A 19,952-nucleotide genomic window follows, 5' to 3' on the forward strand; every position below is an offset into this window, starting at 1 on the left:
GCATGATTTACATACCAGTCTAGTTCAGTGGTTCTCAAAGGGTGATCCAGAAACCTCCAGAGGCCCAAGACTTTTAGGGAGTCCAGAAGTCTAATCTACTTTCCTAACAACATTGTTAGCTGCCTTGTTCACTTTCATTCTCTCACAAGTTTTTAAGTTTTCCAGAGGCTAAATGGTGCGAGGTCACTGCTCTATAGCAGATGGAACACGTACTTATGTTGTTTTTGTCTCGAAAACAATTCAGTTTCTAATAGATAGGTATCAATTGATAAAGCCCTGAAAGATAAAAGCTCCTTGAAGGTCTTCAGTAAATTTTAAGGACGTAAAGGGGTTCGTGAAACCAAAAAAATTGGAACTACAGCCAGGATGCATGGACATAAAATTTTTATTTTTCCTTTAGCTTGGGGTATAGGAGACTGGCCTAATCTACTCTCTAAGCAGTCAGTTATGATAAATGAGTGAACACATGGGGTAGCAGTTTCTTTACAGCCTTTGGAAATGATAGGGCCTAAAAGCAGGTAGAATAGAAAGAAATTAGGGGAAGCAACAAGTGGCCCGTCTGGAATATGAACCAAAGTATGAAACTATGTGCAACTTTGATTTACTCCACAGATTGCTTACTAACTAGAAAAGGGTTTTGGGAACCCAGAGGGTCTAGAACTGGCTGTATTTCAGATGAAATGTGCAACAGCTTTTAAGTCATTTCAAGTGGGAACTCACCCAATTCCAGACCCATTTACGAACCCCAGCAGATGGTGTGTGGTATTTCCCTCCTGGTCACCACGTAATCCCTTAAATTAGAGACACCAGCACAAGATTATCATTCACTTTTTCGCATACTTTATTTGTTACAAACATACAATTTTTTAAATATAGACTGTAAAACTCCATCTGCAAAAGTCTGCTATTGTAAGGAGTGCACACCAGCAGTAAGGATTTTTTCTCTATGAGTTTTTCTGTCAGTTTTGCTAGTTAGTGGTAAATACGGGACCCGCCATTTTACAGACCTGACTGAAGCTTCTGGTTGTATTCACATTGCTCTATTGAAGCAGCCCTGCTCATCTCTAAATTGACCGGAATCTGAGCTTCAACCTCCAGGCAGTGAGATCAACAGCCCATCTACACTCTTTGAACGGTTTCCAGGAAGTATGATTACTGAATGGGTACTGCATTTCACGGATTTGTTTGAATTGCCCATGCAGCTCTGTGTTTGTTAAAGTGCATTCTTCTTTTAAAAAATAAGAGGAATAATCTTTACTCTTTAACCAAGGTACTTAAAAAAATGAACTTTTTGGTCTCTCAGCAGATATTCCCAAATTGATCCTATCACTACAAATTTTAGTGTTCTATTTACAAATATTTATAGGGTAACAGGCGTAGGGGACCTTATAAAATTAAAGGTGCATTTTCTCTTGAAGCAGAAATCAGTTCTACAAATTCATACATAGGAGTACACACTTGGTTTACAATGCACAAGCATATGGATATTTACAGAGACTGAAGACATCCTCCAAAACCCCCTTTAAAAGTAACTTCTAAACTCTACTTGTAAATCTAGATCAGGAAGCTCTGTCTCCTGCTATCAGGATTTGGTTTTAATTCATTCAAATTACTTCTATAGATTCTCTACTGGCAGGACATCAGTCCCAACTTTGGAGTGAAGAAAAATCTAGTTTAAGGAAGCCCCTGGTAGATATGACTGGCAGTGAAGGTTACTATAGAAAGTGTGTCATCTGGAAATATATATCAAGGTGGATAGACTTCTAGAAATGGTCTTGGAAAAACGTCTGCATGAAGGTGCAAAAGGAAGAATAAATTCCTACTAATCATTCTAGAACTTTAGAAAAAAAGTCCAAATACACTGATAACTTCAGTTATTATTCAAATATTGATAATCATTGGAAAAATACTCAAATTTACTTGCCTGCTACCATAACATGCAAAACTCTTTTTAAGTGTGCCCTGTACTGATTTAATATCAGCTTCTGGACTTTTCCCAATCTATTAGCTTCTAGGAATCCAGAGAGCTTCTGACACAGAGGTGACATGTGGGCTGGGAGAAAAGGGTTTAACGCCTCATATCTGAACAGTTTAAAATGAAATTCTCAAATTCCTACGATACAAACGTACCTGTTTTTCAAGTTTCTTGGGACTCTCCCTGCAGTTATATGTCCCTGAAAAAGGAATTTAAAAAGAGAAGAAATCTACTACTTGCCACTCTATTTCCAAATATGTGTAAAGATTTTTCGAGCCAGCCTGATCTTGAAACATAGGGCAAGACTGGGGATAAGAGTTTGCCTTTAAGAAATAAGAGATGATCTAAATCAATTTTCTTGAAAGGTTTACCCACTGATGTCTTCGAAATAGGGAAGAGAAAAAAAGACAAACTCCTTCTTTTGCAATATGCTAGTGGACAATGAACTTGAATAGGTCTATTGCTTTCTCTTCAATACTCTGGGCCCACATTTCATCATACTAAAGGTATGATCAGCCCTCTCTTATCCATGTCAATGGATATTTTCCATATAACATAGGGAAAATGAAATATGTTCCTAGATGCAAAATCCCACGTTAATCAAAAGTAGTCATACTCTTTCATCAAATCATTTGTTAGAATCACCTATGGAAAAAAATAACATTTTTGCATCAAATAAAGCTCTGCCCTCTTGTTATTAGAAGTCCTATTGAGCAGTGACACTACCAATTTGGCATTTGCTATTGTTTTAACATGGCTTTACCTATCCCCACTGGAATGTCTAATCTGAGAGGCGTGAGTTAGACTTTCAAATGAAAAGTAAAAGATTGCAAATAAAGGTGATTACATTGATGGCATATTCTCTATTTCATTAGGAAATATAAAATACATTCATAAAGGTCTTACTTAGATCAGGGGTACAGATATCAATTGGAAATTACTAGAGTAATAAGTCTTCATGATGCAGTAGTATTTTCCAAATTTAATTTTCATACTGACAATTGGACCACATTTACTGAAATAAGAGTCTGTTAAATTCATCAGTAATGAAACTAAGTTTTAAGACTGAGGGCTGGGAACAGCAACTTTAACTAAATAGCAGACAGATACTGATATATCAAGAGAAGTCATCGTTCAGTCTATCTCTTGAAACTTCTGGGGGCTAACACTTGAAAATTAATGACTTCGCTTTTCTAGATTAAAAACAGGGAAATGAGGTTATAATTTGCCATTTCCACCTTATGTCTGGAATTTCAAATGAGGCATTGTCATGTACTTCTTTCTTCTGTGTCTATATTTTTCTTTAGGTAAATGTGGTTTTTTTTTTTCTTTTTTTCTTTTCTACAAACAATCCCCCCCCCCGCCCCCCGCCCTGTCCCACCCACACACCCATTATCCAGTTTATTCAATGGGAATAGTAACTGTTTAGGAAGACAGCTAATTGATTTACAGTACTCTAAAACCAACCCTGAAAACTGGTAATCTCATTCATTTACTATAACTTCAGTGCTGTTATTGACAGAAAAAAAAGTTACCTTAAGGCTCAAGGGAAAGTAACTTATTATATTGTGAATGCAGCATTATTTACTCTCCCATCCATTGGAAGCTAGCAAAATGCATTCTAGATCAATAATACAAACTTTCTAACATTAGCAAAGATTTCCACTCTTCTTACACAGTTAGAATGATATTCATAAGCAAATTACCTAGGAGAGCCTGAGAAACCATGATCCATATCACACAAAGATTCCATGTATTTCATGATCAAAAAGTGCTTTATCTTTGAGAAATATGTCAGGGTTAAAATGGAAATATACAATGTAAAATCACGAGACACTTTCTCAAGTGAAGTACAAAGTGGAAAAGGAGCAAAAAGATGGGAGGCTCTGCTCTCTGAACAGGCCTTATGCAGGTGACGTTTAGGGTGTACTAAATTAAAATTGTTTTAAGAGTTAACAGTGGAATTTTACACCACTATATATATTCTAAAACCTGAGATTGGACATCAAAGCAGTCAACTTTTTTATCACAGCAATTCTGATACTTCCTAAAAACAGAAGACAACTCAATTGAATTAATAACTCCAGGGTCAAAAACATTAACTTTCCCCAATCAACAAGGAGACTGATCACAAACGCATTAGACACTAAGAGTGCTGCAGAATGACTCTCGGCAAACGAGTCATTTTACATAAGCAAAAAGTCACTTGTTTCCTTCCCCTTCTCACCGATCAAGGCCACACTATTTTCAAATGAATATCTACTGAGAGATCAGTTGTGCACTGGACAAAGTACCATAATTGGGTTAAAAATGAAAACAAAATTTACAGTGAAGAATACCTATGTGCATGGCTTACACACTCAAGCTTCTTAATTTCATCCACCTCAAGAGCAAGGTAGACACAAATGAACAGTTACCTTTTAATACCTTGTGTAGAGCACATTCTACCCCCTGTAAAGCCAGTCAAGGTCATATTTAACAAAGCATCCTCAGCAACTATAGTGCCTGAAGTGTGCAGCCATTTACAGACCACTCAATATGAGGGCATTATTATAACCAGCCTCTTTTGCCCACAACCCTGCATTTTCAGATAAGCCAGGAAAATTGTTTTGTTTTTTGAGAAAACTGAAGCTTGAATCTCTTAAAAGACCTGCAATTTATTGCAAAGTGATTGAGAGGTAACAAAGGAAGTAGTAGGTTAATAGGCTGCCTGCACCAAAGCCTCTCAATCATTTTGCAGTAAATAATTATGGAAAGTGACTTGACAAGTAGCCATGTGTGCATCACAGCTACAGTCATTTACACCACCTACATGCCTCCCATAGTAACATAGGGTGTCTGGGTTTTTGGTTTGGTTTTCACTTTGATTTTTTGGTGCCATACAGATTTACATTTTGTACTGTGCAGCATATGCACTGAAAATGTTCTTTGCTGGCTAGAACTGCCATTCTACTTGAATGATAGGTAGGGACAATAGAAACCAGAAGGGAAGAGGAGTATCTTGACACAGATTTTTGCTCTTTTGATTCTGTTCCTGAAGTTTGATTTCTCATGTCTGTAACTGCAGTAGTTTGAGAAACAAACATTCTACCAATTATCTGAAGAGGAATTTTAGTTCCCTACTTCTCAAGAATATGACTGTTTTGAACATGTGATTAGCTGGGATGTTTGCCAAAGCTGAAAAACAGCCCTAAATCACTGTTCATAATAGTGGTTGAAAGACAAAACAAAAAAATTGGTTTCCCATAGTCTGTACAATGCCATTTTCTGACTGGAATTAACAAAGATCATTTCCTTTAATAAGCAATACTTTGAATGAGTTCTAAAAGCTAGCCTGTTACTATCACCTTGTTTAACAAACCACACACCAAGTGTAGTCTCTATGCTTTGCAGATTTCTATTGTCCCTAGTACTGGAATGAGGATCAGTGAATGCTACAATTAATCCACATCCTCCTGTAATCTTCCTGCAGTGAGAAGAGGCCGTGAACCACCCCCTGCAGGAGAAACAAACCTTTGAGATTGGTTAAGACTTAAAAACCCACCACTATGACGTTTACCACTTAATCTTACATAGGCAGGTCAAAATTTTAATATAAATTACTTTTTCCAACACATAGCTTATGCATTCTTTGCTCCTTTTTTTGGAGGATTCTCAAATTGATATCTAAAGATTTACATATGATATACTACTGTTATATGGTCTAATGACTAAGAAAATTTCTCTGGTAACCAAAGCTGATGCCATATATGGTAGTGTTCTTGGCATATACTCTATATGCCTCAGACCACTTCCACATTCTTTCTGTTCAGCTAATTATAGCTTAGTAGCCACTGGTGAAGGATTGTGAAGACCCTGTCATTTCTACAGAGTAGAAAGGGCAAGGCTAGTTACTGCAATTCAGCCAAACAAAAAGAAAAGAAAAAAGAATAAACCAACCCCTTAGAAAGGAGAGGTACTGCACCTTTGCAAAACTGAACTGGCTCACAGCAGCTGAGCAACAGAACCACCACTGAAGCAGGAAAACAAGTTGGTCTCTACAGGAATTATACGTTTTGAAAATGAAAAAGTTACAGCTATCAACTAAGAGCTGCAACCTTAATTTTCATTGCTGCCTCAGAGTTTGAAACTTAAACAGTTTCTGCAAACCTAATAATGCTTAGTTTCTCAGCTCCTTTACTAAAACTATTTAGGGATTTGTTCTCCGCAGCAAAGAAATAAACACTCAAAACACATAGGTAAATACAGCAGGACATTATTGAAAACAGCTGCCTTGTAGTACAAAATACAGTACAAGTATACAGATGTCATTAAAACATCAAAAATACTATTGCTCCCATACAATTTAGGAAACATTCTTTGCGACGGAGAAACATTTTTTAAAAAAAGAAATGCTTTAAAAAAAATCTGTTTAAAAAGTCTACTGTGGATGATGAGAGTAGAGAAATAGTCTGAAAAGGGCACCAATGTTTGTGGCTCTTCCACTATTTTTTAAAAATCTAAGATGAGATATTCTGAATCAAATCTAATTTTTAAAAAAGCCTAATTTTATATACACAATTATTCCCTCCCTCTCAGCCACTAATTCATGAAAACGACCTTTTTGTATATTACTCATTTCCCAATAAATACAAAAAGATTGTATAGATTGAATACCAAAATAAGATAATAAAAAGGGTATGCAATAAATTAAAAGGCAGCTCAAATAAAGGGCAGGCATGCAGTTAAAAAAAAAATACTAAGATTGTGGAAGTGGGGTTACTTGCCTCCTGGTTGAGAAGGTGTTGCACAAAGTATACCTGAAAACTTTGGAAAGAACATTAGCTCCCATTCAATTCAGTTACCTAGGTTCTGACACTTCTAGGAATACCTTTTGATGGGGTGGGATTAACTTGATTAGTAAAGATCATACTGAAAATCCATTTAAAATATAGAAGAGGCGATCCTTGAAAACCCCAACTTTTATTCTTGAAAGACAGCTGGATAAACTGGCAAAAGGCAGTTTTGTTGAAATTTCAAGATGGTATAAAAATGCTTCCAGGATATAGTCAGCATATTCACGTTCACTTCAGCTCCATTCAGATGGATTTCAGCTTCCAAAGGGCACGCTACTTGAATCACTCATCCATCGTTTGCCAACTTGATTGTGAGGTACTGATACAATGGATCAAGTTCTTAAAAATTTATTTTAAAAGAATAAATGTTGCTGGAATTCTGGACCTGAGGATCTTTAGTGTTTAAACAAATCCACAGATTAAACTGAAGGTAGATGAAGACTTCAGTTTTGGTTATTTCGAACTTTTCTGTGAGGACTTATATTCCATTAAAGCTCAGGCTTGTAGCCACTGTTCCTTTTGTAGATATCTTCAAGTTTTACGGTTTAAAATCCAGCCAACCAGTGGCTGAAACTGCCGAATTAGCCATAATTCACTGGCTCACACGGTGGAGCCACGGGGATCTGGCTCTCATTCATATCTAAGACATGACCTCCATATTTGGAGATCGGGGAAGAACTTTAGTGAGCAGCAACCAATCCACTCAAACAGTTTTCCTTGTGCTTTATGCCTGATTTCTGCTTGTGCCTACCTCAGCAACCCCCAATGTAAAACTGCTTTTATCTTTGAAAAAATTTTGCCAACTTCCAAAATATTATAATAACGGATTCTAGTTCAAGGACTGACACCTGAATCCATCTGCATCCCGGAAAATAATTCTGCAAAGACAAGACATGGACCTTGTTCCAGGTTCCATGCAAAACCATTTAAAAAAAAAATGGATCCGACTTGTTTCTGTATTCCCTGGTGGCTTCTTGAATTCTTATTTTGCCCTGTCTATGATTACTTAAAGTTGCATTCCTTTTCATAAAACTTGTACCCTCAGAACTGGGTAACTGCAAATGCCTCTCTCTTCACAAGAATTCCATGAAGATCTAGATCCAAAACGCTGATTTCAATGGAGGTGAAGGGATAAGACACTATCTTAAGACCAGGTTACCCCAGGTATAATACAAATTCAGCTGTCATCAGTGGGTCTGGGTAACTCAAGAGGTGTTCCTTGGCCAATGTGCAAGGATCTACCCCACCCAGGATTATCCTGATGGATTTAGGAACCTCAGCTGGGAAGCAACAGAAGTTGAGACTTTTGCTCAGGTGAGGAGGCGCTGTCGTCCTCTCTTTGTAGGTTGCTGTCAATTCCTTGGAACTTTACTGCTTTTCTCTAATTGTCCGTGACTGTTCTCTCTTATGGTTATTTCTCTTAATTAACTATATTATTTTAAATTTTGTCTTCTCCTTCTGGGGCCTCCCTTGCTCCCCCTCCACTAGCTCACTGGGATGAACAGGAAGGGGGGCTCTCTAGTGGTGGGGTGGGGAGGCCCGTAGGGGAAGCTAGGCGTTTCAATCCTCATCCACCTCCTCTCCCTCTGACTCGTCTCCGCCGCGTCGCTCATAAAGCTTATCCCTCTGCCGCTCCTGGATCTCTTTCATCTCATCCGCATACCGGCAAAAGGCGCCCCCGAACTTGCCCCAGGCCTTGAAAGGGACGGTAATGGCGTTGCGGTAGGACGGCTTCACCTCGCTCACGCGCAGGAACACTCCGTACTTGTTGCAGCCCACGTCGAAGAAGAAACGCTTAGAGTCCACCGTGATGGAGGTGCCTTCCGGGAGCTCCCCGTACAGGCCGCCCCCGGGGCCCCCGGCACCGCCGCCCGGGCCCCCAGCCAGCTCGTCCTCCTCGCCGCCGTAGTCGTCGATGAGCTTGGCCAGCGCGTCGCGGAACTCGATGAGGCCCTGCGCGGGCAACGCGATGGTCTGGCCGCTCTGCAGGCCGCCGGGCCCCGGGCCACCGCCGCCGCGGTTGACCGTCTGGCGGATGCGCAGGAAGCGGCCGCGCTGGTTCTCCTTGAGGTCCAGGTAGTACTTGCGGTTCTCGCGCACCAGAAACTCGCTCTTGAGCGCGCGCCGCGGCCCACCGCCCTCCTCGGCGCCCGCTGCCGCTGCCACCTGCTCGGGGCTGCTGGGGCCCAGCTGCGCGTAGTGTTCGATGAAGTCGCCCAGGTAGTCGCGGAACTCGGCGGCCACCGCCATGGACAGCGTGAGGCGGCTCTTGGAGCCGCCCGCGCCCACCTCGGCGATCTTGAGGAAGCGGCCCTTGGCGTTCTGCTTCACGTCCAGGTAGAAGCGTTTGTTCTGGATGTCCAGCCGCTTCGAGGCCAGCTCCTGCGTCTCCTGCTCGCCGCCGCCGCGAGACGCGGGCTGGAAGCCGCCGGGCCCGCCACCGCCGCCGCGCTCGCTGCCGCTGTCGCCGTCCGCCATCTTCTCGGCCGCCGCCGCGCCCAGGCCGCCGCCCGCCGCCCGCCGCGCTCGCGCCCCCGCCCTCCGCCCTGAGGCTCGTTCTCCGGGGCCCCCCAGCCTCGCCCGCCGGCCCGCTCACGCACTCCCGCTGCTCATCGCCGGCCGCCGCCGCCACCCCCCATCGCCCCCGCGCCCCGCCCCGCCACTTCCGCCGGGCCCGCTTCCGGCGCACGCCTCCGTGACGCCCCCCAGCCCCGCCCCCCACGTCCTCGCTGCCGGAAGCGCCGCGCACAGGGGCGGCGGGGCGCAGGGCAGTGACGTCACGCCCCGCGGGGGCCCGGGGTCAGGGCGGGCTAAGCTGGGAAGGAGCTCGGGAAGTTTATGAGGGCAGGAGCAGTCTGCGTCCTGTTTGTGGTGGTGGTTTCACAAGTATGTCAAAACTCACTGAAATGTACGCTTTAAATAAGTGCGGTTTATTTTAGGGAAATGGTACAGTTATTATTTTTATAAGCAGGGAGGAATTAAAGGAGGGAGGATATGGGGTCATCTGTACTCAAAACAAAACTAACCTTATAGGATTGCTGGATGATAAGCCGTGAGTGATATTTAGCGTAATACCTGAGTTATAGTGAGTGCTCAATAAATGTGCACTCTTATTTTTAGTTCGTGAAATACCGTATTTAGTGCCTGGAACATGCATGATAACATCGTCACCGTCACAGCAGCATAAGAAAAAATGATGGCCTGAACTAAGCAGTGGTAGTGGGGATGGAGCGCTTAGGAAAGGGGTTAACTTTTAGCAAACACCTATGTAGAGGGACTGACAGCCATTTTACAGGAAGAATACGTGTTTCATGTGTTACGTTGAAGAAACAGGAATGGATTTTATTTTATTTTTTTTTCAGGAATGGATTTTAAAAGTAAGAAAGTATGTCTTTCGGTGGGAGGAGGTGTGTGCTGAGAGTCACTCTGCCTGGATCTGAATCCCATACTAGCTGTGAAGTCTTGAGCACTTCAGTTAATCTCTTAGTTGCCTCATTTTTAAAATGGGAATAATAGTACCTATTTTGTAGGGCTGCTGTAAGAATTAAATGAGATAATGCACATAAACTGGCACAGAAGAAGCATGCACCGAGGTTTTTTTGGAGGGGCGGCGGTTTTTTTGGCCATGGTTCGGCCACGGTGCAGGGATCGATCCCGGGCCCGCTGAAGTGGAAGCCCAGAGTCCTAACCACTGGACCGCCAGTGAAGTCCCTCCCCAAGTATTTAATCACCCTTTCTCCTGTTTCATAAAAAAGACCCAATCAAACAAAATTATATAATAGCTATCAACCAAACACAGGAGAGTCCAGGGGAAAACATCAAATCTGGGCCTTGACCATTTCAATCCTGGAGAGGATTTGGACATTTCAAATCCCTAGGGAAGGAATGTGATGTCAGGCATCACTTGGCCTTCATAAAAGGTGTCCATGAAGCTCCTTCTCTAATTTCTTGCTAACCAGACCACTTCCCTGCATAGGGGACGCCAACAGTCAGTTCATGGGAAGGACTCTCTACCCTTCTGTTCATTTCTTTTTTTTTTGAATGAGCCTGCCCATCCATTCCTTTGTGAGCCTTTTTTTTTTAATTTATGTACTTTATTTATTTACTTTTGGCTGTGTTGGGTCTTCGTTGCTGCACATAGACTTTCTCTAGTTGCAGCGAGCAGGGGCTACTCTTCGTTGTGGTGCTCAGGCTTCTCATTGCAGTGGCTTCTCTTGTTGCAGAGCAGGGCTCTAGGCGCGTGGGCTTCAGTAGTTGTGCAGGTGGGCTCATTAGTTGTGGCTCGCGGGCTCTAGAGCTCAGGTTCAGTAGTCGTGGCGCATGGGCTTAGTTGCTCCTTGGCATGTGGGATCTTCCTGGACCAGGGCTCGAACCCGTGTCCCCTGCTTGGCAGGTGGATTCTTAACCATCTCGCCACCAGGGAAGTCCCCCCCTCTGTTCATTTCTTATCAGTTTGGTTTTAATGAGTCCGGTTCTATTTAATGAGTTAAATCTATTGCTTTGTTTCCTTTGAAATTTCATTCTTGGCTTTTAAGCTGAGCATCTTCTCCCTTTTAATCTATTCGACAACCATACTTTTTCAAACTTTTTACAGTTCAATTTTTTTAATACATGTGATTATATCATATATTTCTATTGAATATATGATACTCGATATTTTATGTTTAAGTCTAGTTTATCTAGAATACATTTTGGTGCATAGTATGAGGTAAGGAATCTAAAAAATTTCCTCCCAGTGACCAATTGTCCCAGTACTATTTATTGAATAACCCTTCAAGGACAGATCTCGACAGGTGGAGATGAATGTAGGTTATTTTGGGCAGAGGGAACATGTGTTCCCAGATGGCGAGAAGTCTAGTTTGGCTGGAGCCCAGGGTGTGTGAGGAGGGGGTGGTGAACAAAAGAGTGGGAAGCAGCTAAACCTGGGCCCGGCGGGGAGACCTTCATTTGGGGGCAGGGGACTGGGCTGGAGTCGAGGGCGAGCCCCTGGAGCCGTGTGAACAGGAGCGTGATGCCTCCCCTCTGTGCTTGGATGAGGTGACCACGGCAGAGGACAGCATGGGTGGGCTTGGTCAGGAGGCAAAGACCACATTGCCCACCCAAGCCAGAGGGGACTGGACACAGCTGGTGGAGCGGCAAGGAGCCAGTGGGGCTTTTTGGGGCACGAGAAGGGTCCAGATTTAAAAACCGAACGTGGGGGGACTTCCCTGGTGGTCCAGTGGTTAAGACTCCATGCTCCCCATGCAGGGGCCCAGGTTCGATCCCTGGTCAGGGAGCTAGATCCTGCTTGCCACAGCTAAGAGCCCGTGCAGCCAAATAAATAAATATTTAAAAAAATAAAACATTAAAAACCGGACGTGGGGATGTGAGAGAGGAGTGAAGAGTGGTTTCAGAGTGTGTGCTCTGAGTGACTAGAGCCGAGGCCGTTGTTGGAGATGACAGGGGCACTGATGTGAGACTTCAGAGATCCAGATGCTGCAAACCTTAGGTGCTCTTCCCCTCCGTAATTCACAGTAAACAGTACCCAACAGGAAGAGCTGCTCTGATGCATTTTGGGAATATCAGGTTCTTCCCCCGGAAATTTATTACTTCTTGGTGGCCTTAAGCACTTGCTGTGACTGCCTTTTGGCAAATCCAGCACGAGTGAGTGTGACTCTTAAGTACTGGCATCTTAAGTTTGAGGAACCAGCTGGGTGCCGGAGGAGGGGTGTCTAAGCAGCTGTGGGACCCAGAGAAGTGGAGTCGAGAAGAGGGGCCTCAGCGGAGACGCAGGTTTGGGAGCCGCCAGCAGACAGCGTGGACTTGACAGCAGCTCCCAGGAGGCTGCATAGAGAAAACAGGGACAGGTGAACAAGTGGGGAGGGAATGAGGCCAGGGGTCCGGTGTCACAGTTCATAGGGAACCTACACAAACACTTCCCACCGTCCTGGAAACGTGCCTAGAATCGCACAGCTCTTAAGGGGTGGAGCAGAGGCTGCAGCTCAGATCTCCAATTCTGAATTCTGTCTTTGACGCTGCCACCTTGGGGGGAGCATGGAAGCCGTTTGTCACAGTTTGAATGAGGGCAGGAGTATGGGTTGAGGGGCTGCCCCGGTGACAGAGGGGCTGGTAACTGGCAAAGAGAAGCACGAAGCTGCCTTGTTCAGAGATACCTGAGCCAGCTCCGAGGCTGGGGGAGCTTTGAGGGGGACTGGTTGTTGAGTGAGGTCCTGGAGATGGGTACGGGGTGGGGGGGAGTTGGGGGCTGGCGCTGGGAGGCGAGAAGGCATCCTTTGGCTTGTGATACCAGGGAGAGTGGAGGAGGGGCACAGGAGGTTCTGGTGGAGAGGAGAGCCGTTGGAGCCATTCCTGCGTCTGCTCCAGGGCCCAAGAGTGAGGCCACGTGCTGAGAGGGAGGCCGTGAAGACTTGGGAAGCTTGCACGGGACGAGAGTCCCTGAATAACCCAGGATCCCGCTAAGGCCGGGAAGAAGCACAGTTTCTCAAGTCACTTAGAACAGCTTGGAGGCTGGGCAGGAGGCAGCAGATGGGAGCAGGCCTTGCCAGGTCTGGGGAGACCCCTGAGGCAGTGGGGGACAGGGGCCAGTGTCCTCAGATGGCCAGAGCCTTCTGGTTTCAGGCCAGGAGAAGGAGGAAGCGGTCAGACATTGTAGGGCACACGTTTGTTTTCCTGTTATTTTTCCTATTAAGCTTAAAATTGAAACTCAGAACAATTGAAGAATAATCCTGCTCACGCAGATCTCCCAAATGTTAATATCTTACCATATTGGCTTCCTCATCTCTCTGTGTAGTTCTTCTTCCTCCTGAATCATTTGAGAATAAGTCGCAGACATGATGCCCCTTTACCCTTCAGCATCTTTTTCCCAAAACAAGGGCATTCTCTTGCCTAACCAGAGCACAGTGATCAAAATCAAGCAATTAACAGAGATCTGATACTCTTCTCTAATCGACAGACTTGAGTTAGATTTTGCCAAATGTCCCAATTATGTCCTTTGTAGCAACAGAAGTTCCCGTTGCATCCAGTGGGCCCTCATCCTTCTTTGCTTTACTCTGGAGCCGCTTCTCCCTCAACCTGTCTGTGTCTTTCCCAGAGCTGACGTAGCCGAGGGGGGAAGGGGCATTATTTTGTAGACTGTCTCTCACTTTGGATCCGGAGAAACTTCTTGACTTCAGTCTGAAAACCCGCCCCGCCCTGGCTAGCTCAACTCCCCACGGCAAGCGAAATGCTGCCCGCCACCCAGATGAGCCTTGGTGCCAGAGCAGGGGGGAAGACGAGGTGGTGGAAGGTTCCAGAGTCAGCAAGGAAGGCAGGAGTGGCAGGCGAGACTCGGTGGGGGGTGGGGAGTCAAAGTGTGTTCGTGACCAAACCTGCAGTGGAAACTGCCCGCAAGCCTTCCTGCCGCGCGCTGCTCGGAAGCTGCATGACCCCCTCGCCTGCTCCGTCCTTTCCCATCCAGAAGGAAACTGGACTTAAGAGAGGAAGGCGGTCTGGTGGCTTAGGAGAAACTGGTATCGAGGGGTGCCATCCCCGAGGGCACTGGCACTGGGATTCCCAGGCCGGGAACCCAGCCCTGCAGATGCATCTCAGCTTGACGCGCCGGGGGCCGGTATCCAGCTGGCGTGCGTTGAAGCCTCCAGTGACATTTTCTTGGGTTTGCTGGAAGCAAGTGTGTTCTTCTTGCACAATCTAACGAGATTGCCTCATCTGGCCTGGGCAGAAGGCCTGCACCTGCTGTTTATTTCTACCTTCCAAGAGGTAGATAGAAAATCAATTCCTTGCATTGGTGTTGGGGTCCAGGGGGCACAGTTTCTCAGCCTTGGGACTTAACTCAGTAGCCCCACCTCCCTGCCCCCTGCCATAATTCATAGCTCCTCTTGGCCTTAAAAAATAAAATGCTTGGGACACTCGCAGAGGCTGGAGGTGGCTTTAAGCACACCCATCAAGCCCTCTGTACCCCACATTCGCCACCTCCCAGTGACCCCCGATTCCCTGGAAGGGGTTCGTGTTCCTTGGAACGTTCCAGGCCTCCACTGCTTCAGTCCCGTTTCCCAGCTGTGAAATGTGTGCAGACCCCTCGGTGGGTGCAGGTGGCACACGAGAGCCCCAGACAGCATTGCCCCGTAGGTGTGATTCATGGGTGTGGCTGAGCTTCCTGTGGGCGTTTCCCTCAGGCTCCGTGTTCTGCAGAGACCCAGTGTTGAGTAGAGAGAACATGAACACAAAACCCAGGAGGACTTCTGTCTTGCTTTGGGAGGCACATTTGTTGGACAAGAGAGTTGAAGCCCCAACACAACCATCTTAAAAGGAACGGGATCCCTAGAAATAGGACAGTCGGAAAATGTATCAGCTGATAATGGATAAGCAGGCCTGAGGAGGCTGTAACTCAGGTCACTAGTGTTTGAACCCACTCACGTCTTAAACAGCAGGGGGCCGGCCTCCATCCCCATGGTGTCTCCTCAGTGACAGGGGGGTGTGAGGGGCCTCCTCCCAGCTGCCCCGGCGGCTCAGTCAGAGCCAGCTGTGCCCACAAAGCCTCTAGTCAGGCCTCTCCTCCCAGCTGCCGTGGTGAACAGGTTTGCTCTTTCCAAGCGCCTTTAGGTCACTTGTGGTCTTTCCATGGAGCTGGACAACAGCCATCTGTTCTGTTTCTTATTTCGTCCAGAAAATCCCAGTGTTCTGTCCCCCGCCTCCTCCTAGGGGTTCTGTTTCAGCTCCCCTGTCCAGCCTTCCAGAAGGCTGTCTGGCTCTGAACCGGGCCCTGCTGGGTTCCTCCGTCTGCCCTTTGTCCAATTAGACAAAGACTGGTGATGCCCAAGTCCATGCTGAGCACAAGCAAGGCCATATGGTCAGGAGATGAAGGTTTCTGAGGCCAGTGGTAATGATGATGACCTGAACTGAATCTGCAGCTTTTAAAGAACCTTTACCTGGTAGAAGTTAGGAACATGGTCTGGGGAAGATGAGAACAAGCCCTATGGGACTGGATTAGAATTGGAGGTATCAACATGAGCTGGTGGTTTCATTACACAGACTTGTGTGTGTGTACATGCACACACACACAGGCAAATAAACACAGAAACACACAGATACACACACATGTAGATGCAGAAATATATACACACACTCAGACATATAGGTATGGGTGTATGTATTTATACACATACAGTTCCTAGAAGCAACGACACCCCAGTAGCAATGAGCACACCTAGCACCCAGACCTTGGTTTCTTAATACCATTCACTACTAAAAGGAACCAGAGCTCCTTGGAGAAATGGCTGGTTTCAGGGCTGGAGGACAGAAAGCACAAGCTGAGCCTGGAATATCTTGTGTCAGAAAGTAAGTAAATGCTCAAAAAATAAGGGGAAAAAAAAATAAGGGAAACATGTCAAAAGGACGCCCCTGTTGGCCAAATCTGAGACAATTTAAGCATCAAATATAGAATGATAGTAACAGACTATAAGCCACTGAATAAAATAAGGTTCCATGTATACATGCTGATATAAATGAGTAATTGAGGGAAAGGAAAGCTCTTCTTTTTCTTTAATATTTATCTTTTTTTATGTCATTGCGCTGGGTCTTCGTTGCGGCTGGTGGGCTCCTTAGTTGTGGCATGCAAACTCCTAGTTGCAGCATGCATGTGGGATCTAGTTCCCTGACCAGGGATCAAACCCGGGCCCCCTGCATTGGAAGCGTGCAGTCTTAACCGTGGCGCCACCAGGGAATTCCCAAGAAAAGCTCTTCTTTTCAGTAGAAAGCAAAGTGACAAGTATAGAAGAAATGGTGGAATCTGACAAGCATCAATAGCAATTATCACAGTAATAATTGATTCCGGCAAGAATCATCAATGGATATTAAAAACAGTGGGTGAAAATTTGCTGGGTAAACTGAATATTGACCTAGTCTCAAAGAATCTCACTGTAAGTACGTGTTAATTACAAAAAGAAAAACAGTGACTCTGCAGTGGAGAAACCTGGCAGCCACCACCCTAAGCCGAGTGATCGCGGGTAACATCACCAGGAATGGTACAAATCGACCTCAGGTGTCGTATGATCACAGAGAGGGACACAGGTCACCTCTGTAGTATTCCTACCAAAAATGCAGAACCTGCATCTAGTGTTGAGAAAACAGCCGACAAACCTACACTGAAGGAACATCCACAGAATCACAGACAACTAACTTCAAGAATGCCAATGCCATGAAAGACGACGACTGCAGAACCGCTTCAGATTAAGGGAGAAGGAAGAGATGTGACGGCCACGTGATTTCTTCGCCATAAAGAACATTATTGGTGAGATCTGAATAAGGTCTGTAGGTCAGAAAATAATGTGGTGTTAATTTCCTGATTTTGACAATTGTACTTGTGGTTGTGTAAGAGGTTATCCTTGTTTTTAGGAAATACACCCTGAAATATTTAGAATTAAAACAGACATCATGGCTGCAATTTACACTCAAAGGATTCCGAAAAAGACGCACCTGTACAGAGAGCAACAAAGCAGATGTGGGAAAACTTTAGCAGTTGGAGGATGGATGAAGGGTATACAGGAGTTCTTTGTGCTAGCCTTGCAGCTTTTCTATAAGTCTGAAATTATGTCCCCCAAAGTTAAAAATACATCTTCAAGTTGTCAAAATGTTTTAAAAATCATCCAAAGTAAATTGTGTTGGCCCTCCTTGTCCCATTGTACCCTTTTCATATTCACTGCCTACTTCAGCATGCAGTCCTCTGGGACTGGTCACTTGCCCATTTAGAATCTACGTGAAGGTTTTCGAAGCCTTTCTGGGCAGCAGGGAGTCCTCGCTAGACTGAAACACACAGCTCGCAGGGTATTCTCACAGCTCCTACATGCTCTGCCCTGTGGTCAGTTATTTCCCAAGTCTTATTTTACTGCTGGTCTGCAAACTCCTTAAGGGCAGGGACTGTGTCTTATCTTTGCGTCTCCTTTACAGTGAATACTCAGTAAATATCTAATGGAATTAAGTTGAAAGGAAGTATGCATCTTTGACTCTCCGTGTCTTTGACCACTTGGTAAATCATGAAAATAGCACACAGTGAGCAATTACAATTGAGTTACAACTGGGCATCCTGGTGATGTTACTGTGTTTTCCCTCCTATTAGAAACTGTGTTCTTTTTTTTTTTTTTTTTTTTTTTTTGCAGTACGCGGGCCTCTCACTGTTGGGGCCTCTCCCGTTGCGGAGCACAGGCTCCAGATGCGCAGGCCCAGCGGCCATGGCTCACGGGCCCAGCCGCTCTGCGGCATGTGGGATCCTCCCGGACCGGGGCACGAACCCGCGTCCCCTGCATCGGCAGGCGGACTCTCAACCACTGCGCCACCAGGGAAGCCCTAGAAAATGTGTTCTTTTAAAAAATGTCTTTATTGTAGAAAATTTGGAAAATACAGAAAAGCAAAAGTAGGAATGTAAATGATTCAGAGATGGCAGCATCAGCTCTTCCCTGATGAAGAGCCACCCACTACCCGAAGATATCAGTGTCTGTCCTTTCGAGCGTTTCCTATGCAAAATTTTAAATGCGAACTTACACATAGGTGTGTGTATATACATATATTCATATTATGCATACTGATGTCTGACAATAAGTTTTTGTTTTTGTTTTTATTGGCCATACCACACGGCATGTGGGAATCTAGTTCCCTGACCAGGGATTGAACCTGCGCCCCCTGCGTTCGAAGTGTGGAGTCTTAACCACTGGAGCGCCAGGGAAGTCCTGACATTAAGTTTTTATTTTATGCACAGAATTAGATTGATCAAAATCTTTGGTTACCATGTATTTTTATTATTAGTCCATGCGTCACAGCTCTCTTTTATCATTCATTCATCAATTCATTCAATAATAATATTGTAATAAAACCCAAGAATTAGAACACTGACAATAATTGACATCTACCCTATGTATTCCTCCCAGGGTTTATCCCCCCACCTCTCAGAGGTGACTGAAATCCTAAAGTATAAAAAATACATTGTTTATTTTTATTTTTTTAACTTTATAAAAAGGGAATTATACTGTAAGTTGTATAAGTCAGGGTTCTCAAGATAAACAGAACCAAAAGGATATATATATATATATCCCTAAAAACAAGGGGGTTAGGGGAGCCAAGCCTCCCATAGTTGAAAATCCAAGTATAATTTAGTCTGCCCTCTGTATCCGCGCGTTCAACAAATCACAGACAGTGTAGTACTGTAGTATTTACTATGGACAAAAATCTGTGTATAAGTGGATCCACGTTGTTCAAGAGCCAGTTATATATATACACGGAGAGAGAGAGAGAGATTTTAAGGAATTGGCTCACGCTACGGTGAGGCCAGCAAGTCTGAAATCTGTAGGGCAGGCAGCGGGCTGGAGAGCCAGGGAAGAGCTTGAGTCCAGAGGTCATCTGGAGGCGGAATTCCCCCTTCCTCAAGGGAATCCAGTCTTTTTTCTTAAGGCCTTCAACTGATTGGATGAGGCCCACCCACATTATGGATGGTAATCTGCTTTATTCAAAGTTGACTGATCTAAACGTTAATCTCACCTAAATAATACCATCACAGCATTTAGACCGGTATTTGAGCAAATATTGGGTACTGTGCCCTGGCCAAGTTGGCACATAAATTAGCCATCACATAAATAGCCTCCTGGACTTGATCTTTTTCACTCCACATTATGTTATGAAGATTCCCACACTTTTTTGGGTTTGCTTGTTTAACTGGAGTTGATTCATGTTCACTGCTGTATAATATTCCATCACCCTGTTCCATCTTCTGCTGGTGGGCATCAGGGTCATGGCTGCTGTCACAAACAGCCTAGGGGACCCTCTGGCACTTGTTTTCTGGGGTAGAGGTGCAGGGCTTTGTTTTGGGTATATACCCACGTGTGATTTCCTGAGCTGTGAGGCACGTGAATGTCCAAGTTCATAAGGGAAAGCCAGATGGTTTTCCCGAGTTGTTACACTGGTTTCACTCTCCTCGGCCGTGTTTAAGAGGCCTCTGATTCACAGCCTCTCCAGACCTTGGCATTGTCAGATTCTTCATTTTTGTCATGAAATGGATGAAAAACTCTTCTTTTTTGCCGCCTTGGTTTATGTTTCCCTGATTAACAAGGCCGGGCATCTCTGTGTATGCTTCTTGGCTGTAGGCGTTTCCTCATTGGTGA

The 19,952-nt window shown here is 44.8% G+C and overlaps 1 protein-coding gene across 1 annotated transcript; it reads right to left on the reverse strand.

The window, feature by feature from the left end:
• Positions 1–3,377: 3,377 nt before the first annotated feature.
• PURB (purine rich element binding protein B) lies at positions 3,378–9,288 on the reverse strand (the record flags this gene model as incomplete). The annotated part of the gene is made up of 1 exon (XM_082661619.1): positions 3,378–9,288. The coding sequence occupies one exon, from the start codon at positions 9,286–9,288 to the stop codon at positions 8,371–8,373; it is 918 nt and encodes a 305-aa protein (XP_082517745.1). The 3' UTR covers positions 3,378–8,370.
• Between the last annotated feature and the right edge of the window lie 10,664 nt (positions 9,289–19,952).

The sequence above is a fragment of the Grampus griseus genome, assembly GCF_964374135.1.
Source record: "Grampus griseus genome assembly, chromosome: 9".
In the NCBI taxonomy this organism is placed as follows: domain Eukaryota; kingdom Metazoa; phylum Chordata; class Mammalia; order Artiodactyla; family Delphinidae; genus Grampus; species Grampus griseus.